This window comes from Manis javanica, chromosome 1 (genome assembly GCF_040802235.1).
Source record: "Manis javanica isolate MJ-LG chromosome 1, MJ_LKY, whole genome shotgun sequence".
In the NCBI taxonomy this organism is placed as follows: Eukaryota; Metazoa; Chordata; class Mammalia; order Pholidota; family Manidae; genus Manis; species Manis javanica.
Genome location: NC_133156.1, coordinates 180,989,168 through 181,001,323, shown reverse-complemented (window position 1 = coordinate 181,001,323; position 12,156 = coordinate 180,989,168). Strand labels below are relative to the sequence as shown.

At 34.4% G+C, this 12,156-nt stretch overlaps 1 protein-coding gene across 9 annotated transcripts in view; it reads left to right on the top strand.

Moving 5' to 3' along the window:
* The window catches only part of ALMS1 (ALMS1 centrosome and basal body associated protein), a 209,423-nt gene that overhangs the window by 16,159 nt on the left and 181,108 nt on the right, over nt 1-12,156 (top strand). For 7 of the 9 annotated variants that reach the window (XM_073211435.1, XM_073211451.1, XM_073211441.1 and 4 more), the window contains exon 2: nt 6,016-6,211. The exons of 1 other annotated variant lie outside the window; for it this stretch is intronic. In XM_073211435.1, the coding sequence (XP_073067536.1) occupies nt 6,016-6,211 (196 nt within the window). Of the gene's footprint in view, nt 1-6,015; nt 6,212-9,565; nt 9,684-10,815; nt 11,283-12,156 lie in introns of all 9 variants that reach the window. One more of the 9 variants, XM_073211465.1, reaches the window with a different exon arrangement.

The following is a 12,156-nucleotide window of genomic DNA, read 5'->3' as shown; positions in this document are numbered from 1 at the left end:
GGAAATGGAATTTTTAGTAAGAGCTTTTAACATAACCCCTGGGTTTTCTTTGAGTTGATCTAAAAGTGAGTGGGAGTGTTCTTTTTCTCACCCATTGGGTTAGTTGTCAAAGTGCTAGTTTCTTAATATTGTATTATTAGTTTTCTACAAGAATCCTAATGAATTGAACTTTCTTTTTGTAAGCTGTTTCCAAAGGCAAGACCCCGTGCTCTATACCCAGCATTATTTAGCTGCAGTGAATAACCATTTTGAACACTGATTTTGGCATTCATCTGTCCTGGAGGGCTCAAAGAAGACTAACTGTGCCAAAACATTGGCTGTTTTGTTATGTGATTTCAGATTGCCAAAATGAATTTGCATAATGTATTTCTTTGCTTTTTATTCTTTATCCCTTAAAAATTGCCTTTGAAAAAGGTGGGTGTGCCACATGGTGCTCTAGCTTTTCAGAAAAGCTTCTTGGAAGAGTTGGTATCTTAGAAATCTCCTTAGTTTTTGAATAGAATTTAAATTAAGCTGTCCTTCTGTAACCAAAAGCACATTGTTATAAAGTGCAGTGTAAAAATGTTTTGTTAGTATAGCAACAGTGTTTTAATTCTGAAAAAAAATCTGATGACCTTGGGTTTCCTTCAAAGGTCTTTTCACATTTGTGGTTATTAATATTTTGTTAGCATTTATCTTTTCTTGACTAACAACTGTTTTACTTTAGAACCTTTTTTTTTTTATGAACAGCATATCTTTTTAAAATCTCTTTGAGGATCTGAGATATTCATTATATAGTCTTTTGAGAATATAGTTTGTAGTAGCATTTTTAGGAGTGTTATTGTGTTTTGTCTTTTGGTGCACCCTTCTTACTGGTGTTTTTGTGGTTGTGTTTGCCTGTCCCTTATGTCTTTTTCTTTGGAAGTAGGTCTTATATTGGAAGCTTTGGGTTCTTAATCTCCAGCAGTATTCTGTGGGGCAAATCTCAAGAATCAGTACCTGAACCAGTGGGTGACTGGAATAGGTCATTTTTGTTTGACTGCTTCTGATTTTTTTTCTGTTTGTATTGCTTCAGCCTTGGGGTGTAGCCACAGCTTTCATTGCCTTCTTTTACAGGTGGGAGAGGCTTGATTCAACTCCTCATTTAACCAAATGAGCCTGACTTTAATCCCACTCCCCATGCTCTGAGATGATTTTAGTCCCTGTTATTAGGGTCAATTTCTTAGGTGTCTTAAATAGTAAGCTTGCTTCTGCTTATTCTTTTACCTCTAGGGGTATAGGAGGTTAAGGAAATGCTGTAGTTTATTGGAAAATATTTGAGTCCTAATTGGGTAACCAGAAGTGTCCATATTTTTGAGTGATGTGATAAGAACTTAAAACAGTGGTTTTGAAGTTGAATTGTGAAAGTGCTTTACAAACTGGGAAATAGAATCTAAATGCTAGATTTTTATTATTATTATTATTCAGTCTTAGTGACTGTACTACTACTGTATTTAAACCTGATTTTGATTTTCAGTTTATTCCAATAACCCATTGCTTAAGCCAAGAGCCATTAAATTAAGACAATAATGGAACACAGATTTCTGATGCTAATGTGGTCTTTTTGGGAAAAGCAGTTCAGTGGAGTTCTGGGATGATCAGGTGTGTCTTTCATAATTGGCAAACTATCTTTTGATAAGCAGCACAAGAAATTCTGATTTAGCTGTGAAGTATGGAAAGAGGTGAATTAGTTTAATATTCCATTTTTTCTAATAGAGCTTTGGCAACCTTAATTATATAGAATAACAATTCACATTTTATTTTTGTCTCAGGACTCCTTTACATTCTTCAAAAATATTTTAAAGAGCTGTTGTTTATATGGGTTATCTATATTGATATTTAGCTTACTAGAAATTTAAAAAATATTTAATTTAAAATAACAAACCCATTATCTATTACCATAATGTATTTTAAAATGAAAAATGACTATTTTCCAAAACAAAATAAAATAAGTTGAAAGAATGCATTGTATTACATTTTTGCATACCTCTTTAAAGTCAGGCTTACTGGAAGATATTAGACAGTGGGTTCTCCAGAAAAATAGAACCAGTAAAAGACATATACAAACATAGAAATATCTATCTATATCTATCTACATATGTTGTAAAGAATTGGCTTATGTAATTATGGAGGCTAAGAATTCTGAAGATCTGCAACCTGGAGACCCCAGGAGAGTTGATAGTATAGTCTCAATCCAAATCTGAAGGCCTGAGAACCAGGATAACAGCTGGTATAAGTTTTAGACTGAGTCTGAGGGCCTGAGGTCTAGGCCAGCTGATGGTGTAAATTCCATTCCATATCTAAGTCCAGATGCAGGAAAAGACCATCTCAGCTTAAAGACCATCAGGCAGAGAGAGAATTCTTTCTTGCTCAGCTTTTGTTCTAACGGAGGCTTTTAATGGGATGAGGCCTGCCTACTTTGGGAAGGGCAGTCTGCTTTGATGAGTCTTTGGATCAGATGTTAATCTCATCTGTACACACCCTTAGGTGCTCACTCAGAATAATGTTTAACCAGATATCTGGGCACCCAGTGGTCAAGCCAAGTTGACACACAAAATTAACCAACACAGTTGAATTGTCAGATCTGCCTCCCTGTTTAGGCTGTTGGGATATATTGCTTTGGTTCAGGTATGGGAAGAAAATATGGCCTTATGTAGATACATAGTTAGAAAAGGGAGTGTCCACATAGATGCCCTGAAAGGGTGTCAGTGACCCCCTAGGGATCCTTGGCCAACCACACTTGAAGAACTGCTAATCTAGAACATTGTCATATATACTTAGAAGAAGTGGAAAAATTGGAAAATGGAAAAATAGGGAAAAAGCTCATATATGCTTGTTGGAGGGAAAATGCAGCTTTGCTTACAAAGGTTAAATATTTAAGGTTGATTATCTAATAACTTGTGTATCAGATTTCTTCCATACTTTTGATTTCCCCTAAGTTGCAGTGATTATTCTTTAGATGCAAGATATGGAGCAGAGAGATTTGTAGTCACCAAGCAAAAGGGGTTAAGAGAAACCCTGACCGGAAAAAGCACAGTACTCTGAGGCCATTAAATGGAAGGGGGATTGTTAAGGGTTTAATTGTGTACCCCAAAATGATAAGTCCTAATCCCCAGTACCTCAGAATAGGATCTTATTTGGAAACAGGGTAAATGCAGGTATAGTTATTTAAGGTTAAGTTGAGATCATATTGGAGTAGGATGGGACCTTGTACAAGAGGACAACACCATGTGAAGAGGGAGACACACAGGAAGAAACCAGAAGACAGAGGCAAAGATTGTGGAGTCATGCTGCCACAGTCAAGGGATGTCTGGGGCTAGTGAAAAGTAGAAGAAAGGACCCTCCTCTTTATAGGCTTTGGATGGAGCATGGCCTTGCCAACATCTTGGCCTGAAGTCTGAACTGTGAGAGAATAAATATCTGTTTTAAGTCCCAAGTTTGTGTAACTCTGTTATGGCAGCTCTAGGAAACAAATACAGGATGTATCCCTAAAGAGTTTAATATTCTCTGATGATGTTGTTTTGGTAGAGCACAGTCCAAAATAGATGTCTTCCTTTTTGTCCCTTTCTTATATTAACCATGGATGGATACTGTAGTTCTTCATTTCTGTCTTCATACCTGGGTTCTTTAGATCAACTGGGGCATTATGCCACTTTCTAATTCCTTCTCTTTTCTCTTGGTTATTCTGTTCATTCATCCTTTTTGCTGTCATCTGAGTTACCTCTCTTTATTCATTGAAAACTATAGGCTCTTGCTACACTGTCCTCTTCTAGATTCTTTCACTTCAGCTTACATACCCATCCAGTGTCAAACTCTTGGATCTTTCAGCTAACCCGCAGAGATCTTTTCCTCCACTCCTTCTCCCAGCCTTCTACCCTCACTAGGTTACTCATCCCATCCCATGGTCACAGCCTAGACCTTAACCATCTCCAGCAGCTTGAGTACAAACCATCCTCTCTTCCCCTCCAGCTACTGTGCCCATTTAACATTCTCCTCACTGTCAAATGAAATTTTCAAGAGTTGTCTACATTCTCTATCTCCACCTCCTGTATCTTACCCTCATTTCAAATTGTTAATATCTTAATTTTATTTTTTTACTCTCATTTTTAAAAGTCAGGTTTATTAAGGTATAATTTAAATACAGCAAAATTTACTCCTAAGTGTGCAGTTTGGTGATTTTTGACAAATACATGCAGTCATATAATCATTACCACATTTGAGATATACCAATTGTCATCACCCCAAAAAAGTTTCCTTGTGTCCTTTTTTAGTTAGTCATCTCCCAATTCTTAGTCCCTGGCAACCACTGATCTGATTTTTGTCCCTGTAATTTTGCCTTTTCAGAATTATAGTGTGTAGACTTTTGAATATGGCTTCTTTAATTTGGCACATGCTTTTGAGATTCATCCGTGTTGTTGCATGAATCAGTAGTTTGTTATTTTTAATTTTTTATTGCTGGTAGTATTCCACTCATGTTCAGGTTCTTAGGTAGACAAATGGTTTCATTTCTCTTGGGTAAAAACCTAGGAATGGGATTCCTGGCTGATATGGTAATTGTATGTTTAACATTATAAGAAAGTGCCAAATGTTTCCCAAAGTGGCTGTACTATTTTGCCTTCCCCACAATGTATGAGTTCTAATTGATTTGCATCCTTGTCATCAGCCCTTGGTATTATCAGTTTTCTTGTTTTTTGTTTAAAAAATTTTAGCCATTCTAGGTTTTAATATGCATATTGTGCCATATTATGGTTTTAATATGCATTTTCCTAATGACTAATAATGATGACTAGATGACTAATGTGCATCTTTTTGTGTGCATATTTGCTATCCATGTTTCTTCTTTAGTGAAGGGTCTGTTTAAATTTCTTGCCCATTTTTTATGTGATTTTTTCTATTTAGTGTCTAGAGTTCCATATGTATTCTAAATTCAAGTCCTTTATCAAATAATGTTTTTCACAAATATTTTCTCCCAGTCTTTGGTTTTTCTTTAAATTCTCCTGTGTCTTGAAGAGCAGAAGCTTTAATTTTGATGAATACTTTCATAGCATGATAGGAAGAATATTCTTATTTTTTAATGAACACTAAATTTAAAAAGAAAGCGCCTACAAAATTTGTTGCCATTAGTATTGGATTCAACTTTAATTCAACATTGCTACTTACTACTGTCTGTCAGTTGCTGCCAGTCCATGAATTACTTGTTAATGGTTTGTCAAGAGGTAAGTACAGGAATATAGAGGAAATACTTAGCAACTTTTACAGCAGTTTGACAGAGTAATTTTATGTTTTTTAGAACTAGAAATCAGACGTTTGGCCCTGTATTTTGTATTTTGGGCTTATGTGTCTTTTAAATTTCACTTTTTAAACTATGTTTTTTTTTTTTAAGTTTTAAAATTATTTTTACTTACTTACTTTTATTGGTATTTTAATAAAAATGTCTGTGATGAATTGGAAATAGCAAAAACTGATCTTTTCCATAGATGTTTTGAGAAGCATTGCTCTGAATCATGCCACTAATGTGAGAATAAACATTTGAAAGAGACAGATGTACAGTATCACTATTCATGGATGATTTGATCTGTATACTGAGAAGAAACAAAAACCCACTAGAAACCAGTATAGCTAGTAAGAATTCAGTACAGTGATCAAATGTAGAAAATATTGTGGCTTTAGGTTTGGATTTTTTTTTCAGTTTTATTTTAATCAGATTGTAAGATTTCATCATGTAGAAGCAACGTATTGTTTTAATGATAAGAACTGTTAAAGAATAGCAGAGATGCCAGTGATTCAACACAGTAAAAGAGGTTTAATTATGGGAAGAGGTCTAAAGTGTAGTTAATATTGTGAAAAACACAGAACAGCTTTACTTTTTCCAAAGTTTGATGAGATTGTCATCATAATGAAACCATATGCTACATGAGTGGACATTTTAATCTAAGTGTTAATATGTATAACTCAGTTAATGACTCAGCATGTTCTCTTTCAAAATTACTGTTTTAGAAAACAGAATCTTGGCATCGTCTTCCTCAAGAAATGGACTTTTCCAACACCTTGGATACAGCCCAGACCAGGTTTAATATGAGAGAGAAAGTGACCAAAGTGACAGACTTCCTCCCTCTGGAGGAAGGTTTATTGACCCTATCAGAAAATCGGGTAAAGGAGCCCAACAGAGATCTCTTATGTTCTCCATTGCTAGGTAATGCTCTTTATTTTTAACTAGTAGTAATAGTTCACATTTGTAGAATACTTTTCAGGGACTTTAAGTTTTGCTTTTAAATCCTTTCTTGAGTTGAGGAGCTCTGTAGAGCCATACTCAAAGGTATTTGCTTATTTCTGAGTTTCCACACTGGCTAGCTGGTCTAGTTATATTAAATATGCAGTTACCCCTCATTTTATCACACCTTATTGCTCACAGTAAAGTGTTAACTTCCTCTATAGTGTGTGTGCCTCCTCAGTCCTGAATTTCTGGAGTTTTTTCTTAGGGTAAGCCATATTATCCTTTGACTACTTTTCTCAGCAAAAGAGACCCCTTGATACTTAAGAATAAGCAAAAAGCAAATGTTCATGCTTACCTCATTAGATCCTTAGAATTAGTTTAAGGCATATATTATTACCCTCAGTGTTCACAAATTGAAATAAACAGGTTAAATGACTTGTCTGAGGTAGATCTTATTGCTTTCTCCTGTTTAATATGAAACTGATTTATTAACTCTTTACAAAAGGTAAACTTTAAGTGCCTTCTAAGTCATCAAGGGAGGAGATAGAATTGTACCATTACTACTTTGGATCTTTGTGGATATGTAAGAACGCATAACCCATACGGTAATTTCAATTTTTTCATGATTAAGCCATAATTCAGTCAAATATTTTGTTCTTCCTTCTGTTTTATTCAGTCCTCCCCCCTCCAAAATAAAAAAAAATGCAACAACCACATTTTTTAGAATTAGTCTTTGTCAGGGGAATGAGATTCAACCATGAAGTTGTCAGAGTTTTGTAGAGGAGCATGAATAAGAGTTAATTCAGCAAGTTTATTTCAAACATAAGCTAATGCTATCCAAATCAAAATATTAGTACCAATGCATTCCATGATGTAGATCATCAAAGCCAACTTGAATATTACATTCTAAAAAAGATGTTGCCAACATTAGAGTTCCTTTGTGGGAGATGACTATGACAAATGGATGAGAGAAGACTTTGCTATGATCAAGTAGTTGAAAGGCTGTCATGCTTAAAGAAGAAGCCGTTTATTTTTTATTCACTCATTTATATAACAGATACCTAAGCATCCATTGTGTGTTTGATGCTAGGGATATATGAACAAAAGCTACCTCCTCTTTTGGGAAGACAAAACAGAAAACAGCAATACCATGGGATGAGTATTATAGCAGTCTAGAGCAGGAGTCTACAAACTATAGGCCATGTCTTGATTTTGTACTATCCACGTCCTAAGCATGGTTTTTGCATTTTTAAAGGATTGTAAAAACAAACAAGCAAAAAAATATGTGGGACAGAGGTCATATGTGACCAAGAAAGCCTAAAATATTTACTACTAGCTGGCCTTTTATAAAAAATTGTCTATTCCTAGTATAGTGGTCTCCTAGTGTAGTGATCAAAATGAGAATACATTTTCAATTTGATATAAAAAAGAACTTTCTGATAGAGCCACTTAATAGTGGGAAGGCTATGTAACACCAGAGTGAGCTTTATGTCATGGCAGAATGTCAAGCAAAATTATCTAATAGAAGAATGTCAGCATTGGGTAGGAGATTGTGCTATGTGGATTCTAAAATGTTTTCTAATGTAAAATTTTATAATTATTTTCTCATTTACTATGCATAAAGTAGAACATTTTAATTATTAGAGGAGATCGCTGGATCTGCTGGCCAGAGGAAATGTCATCATTGCTGTTTTGCTTTGCATGAGTGTTGTGGGGTGTGTTAGTCTCACCAATGGCAATGTCATGATGATGACTAGTGCCAGAATAGTTAGATATCTCAAAAAAGGGTGATCCAAATCATCATCAGTTGTCAAAATGTGAGGAATTATGGGGTCTTTTTTAGTAAACCTTCATGATTCTTAGAGAGGTGAAAACCTTCTTTTAGCAAGTTTTAAGACTGAATCTCTAAGCCAAGGCCAAAGAGGGACTACCAATTAGTCCTTGGTGGTAAAGGTTATCATCTTTCCATTTCTCATTTTAATTAACTTAACTCAGTGAATACGTAGAAAAATAATTCTTTTTGAGTACCTAGTAAGTGTAGCAGGTACTTTGTTAGGCACTGAGGATACATCTCTGAATAAAAGCAAATACGGAGTTGACAGTCTAGGTGGGAAGCAGACAGACCAAAGATTAAAACAAGAGTGTGATAGTGATGACAGGGAAGGTGTGCAGTATTATAGGCATTCTGAAATCAAGAAAGTATAGTGTAGCAACAATATTAGATTCATATTGAAAGAACAATTTAGTTTTAACAAAACATCACCCATCCAGTTAAATTAATATTAAATAGAATGCTTTTGGTTTTACAGCTTTGTTTCTATTAATACTTAATTTTTCGTTTTGTAGTTGTGTAAAGGCTATAAGGAATAAGGAGTTTTTATCTAGTTTGTACATATTAAGGATATCATAATCATAATGAGAATTATTTACATTGGCATTCATGAACCATAAGACTTTTTTTTTTTTCCTTTAAATTAGGACTTCTCAAACTTCTTGGTCACAGGACTCCTTCACACACTTTAAAATTACTAAGGGCTCCAAAGAGCTTTTGTTTTTGTGGGTTATTGCTGTTTCCCATATTAGAAATTAAAATTGAGAAATTAAAAAAATGTTAACTCATTAAAAAATAACAACTCCATTGCATGTTAACATAAGTTACATAATTTTTAGGAAAATAACTATTTTCCAAAAAAAAAATTAGAAAAGTAACATTATTTTACTTAAAAAATTCTCTGTAGTAGCTGACTTAATAGAAGACAAGTAAATTCTGATATTTGCCCCTGCATTTAATATGTTGCTATATCATATGTGAGACAACTTCTAAAAAATTCCACTGTACTCTTATGAGAAAATGAGAGTGAATAAGGCAAATGATATCTTAATATTATCCTAAGAGTGTCTTAGGAATCCTCAGGACCACACATTGGTATAAGATGGAAAAAAAAATCCTCATAACGGTTAAGAACATTTGCTAAAAAACGTTCAGAATATTTAGGTTCAGGTCTCACTCTGGTACTTAAGCTATCTGAATGTGGACAAATTACTTAATATTTCTTAAGTTTTATAATCGTATCTCCTTACCTACAAAATGGGTATGATACTACCTGTCCTTCAAGGTTGTCATGAGGATTAAATGGAAGATTGTATGTTAAGTGACTGGATCTTAGCAGGCTCTCAGTAGATGGTAGTAGCTGCTGCTGCTGCTGCTATGTTATCATTCTAATGCTTATAGAATTCAGCGGGCAGCATGTTTAGGTTCTTTAAAATACTGCAGGAGTAGGCTAAACAATTAATGTTCAGCATTCCAACATTTTTATATTCGAAACTTCACAGTCATACAAGACAGCTTTGCTTTTCCTGATTTGCCTTTGCTGACATGTTTGACACAAGATCAAGAGTTTGGGCCTGATTCCTTATTTCGTGAAAGTGAGCTAGAATTTGCACCTCTGAGGTAGGATTTATTTTATTTGCATGTAACCTTTCTACTCTTTCTTTTTTTTTTCTAAATTGTTAATATTAATGACTTCAGATTAGGGTGATGCTTCAGGTTGGGGGTTAGATATTCTTAGCATGTACTCTGAAGGTAACAAGGCCCCATTGTGCATATGAATTTGGTATAGTTACATGTGTAAAAATGAGCCAGGCAACTGTAGTTAATTAAAAAATTACTTCTAATGTATTCTACTATTTTGGGCATATATTAATTTAGAAGGCACACTGATTTTTCCCTCTTACAAATCTCTTCTTTCGTTGCCTATTCTGTAAAAAGCATTCATTTCATGGTCACTAACTTGTTTAGCACTCTAATTTTGGTCAGCTGATATCAAATGAGCCTCGTTGTCTCTCTGTATCTTAGAGGAGGTGTGAATATGAAGCTTATTCTAACAGACATTCCTAAATTAACAGTTATTCCAGATTAATGCCCTTTAAAATAGTCACGATGGGAGACAAGTCTGGAATTCTCTAAAACATACTTGGAATTACCCAAGAATATGAGTTTTCCTCTTTTAGAACCTTAGATTAAAAACAATATATGCTTATAGACAGAAAACTTCTGCCCTTCTGCTATGTTTTACCTGAAAGTTACTTTTATGAAAAGTGTGCTATGTTCAACAGTCAACAATGATAAGGTTTCTGTTTTGCGAGTGGATCATTTTCTAAGTGGTTTTCAAGAGCACAGTAAATGATTAGTAAAGTAATTAGTGAAGGTTAAAAGAATATTAAATTATGGTAGGTGACAAATCAAACATTTTAAGTTAAAATAGAAAAGTTTGGATTTTTCATTTAAAGAATCATTTTCTATTTTTGGTGATATGAAAGCATGCATATTTTTTGGTAATATTGTTTTAGAGAAGCCAGAGAAAATACCACAGTCATAGGATGGTAATTCATTTTTTGTTCACAGAAAATTTTCTTTGTTTGGTCATTAGCCATCTTTAAGAAATTTGAAATCTAATTTGTTTTCAACACACTTTCAAACGACCTTAATTTCAGAGACACATCAGCTTTGTATTTTTTCATGTGAGTATTTTAAAAAAGAAACGTTTTTAATATGTTATTTATTTATTTTTAACTATTTTCAGGGGAATTCCTGGTAAGTCTGAAGACACTGAATGGTGTTCTCAACCATCGGAAGTTAGTGAAGCTTTATTTCAAGCAGCCTCAGAAGTAGCTTCAGATTTAGTTAACAGGTGTTTTAGTGTATCTCTGCACCCACTTATAGGTAGTACAGCTGTTGAATCTCAGCATTCTTTTTTACCTCCTGAACAAGGGATGAATGAAGAGACTATTACATCTGATATAGTTGATAAACTGAAAACCGCTAAAGACCCTGATAGTTATGATGCTGTTTGTTCTTATATGTCACGGAAGACAAAAGAAATTGTACAGGAGCCAGAAATCAATTTAGCTGATAAAGGTCAAGTTACTTTTTCAACTTCATCTGATAGAAGTGATGAATATATAACTCCTAAAGAAAGCAGCAGTTTTGATGCTTCTTATTCATGTTGGAAACAAGAAGTTTTACAGCAGTCAGAAAAATATTCAACCAGTAAGGACCAGGATTCTTATTCAGATTCATCTGACACAGTTGATAAAAATAAAATTCCTAAGGAAAGTGACATATTTAGTGCCCCTTTTTTATGTATGCCATGGAGCACACAGGGAGTGGCACACTATCTAGAAACATGTCTAATCAGTAAGGACTGTGTTTCTTTTCTACCTGAATTGCTCTTCATTTTAATAAAAAAAGTCATATTCTTTCTTGCATTGTTTGTTGGAAAGAAGAGGAAAAGGGATTCCCTTGACGTCTGATAGTCCTTATTTTTTTTTTCTGGTTTTCTTAATTTTGTTATCATTAATCTACAATTACAGAAAGAACATTATGTTTACTAGGTTCCCCCCTTCACCAAGTCCCCCCAATATACCCCTTCACAGTCACTGTCCATCTGCCTAGTAAGATGCTGTAAAATCACTACTTGTCTTCTCTGTGTTGTGCAGCCCTCCCCGTGCCCCCCACGCACTATTGATAGTCCTTATTTTGAGAGTGTTTATTTAAGGGCTCCAGCTGAGAAAGAGGTGAAACAAAAGATAGATTCTTTGGAGGGTTATGAAAAAAATGAAGAAGGTCTGTGGAAAGAATTATCTCAATGTTTTGAACTAAAGGAGAATAAAAGTGCTCAAGTATTTTCAGAGGTGTGTCCCAGATCTTCAGAAATTCATTGTATTGAGAATGTTATAGTTCCTGATAATAATTTTATAGCAGTTTCAGAAGCACATATATTCTCCAGGGGACATAATACTGCTAAGACAGAGACTTCTGATGGTTCTCTTCAGATTATTAAATCCAACTTGGATGACACATCAGAGCAAGTGTATTTTCAAGAAGAAACCAAAAGACAACTTCTGCTTTTAGTGGGAAAAAT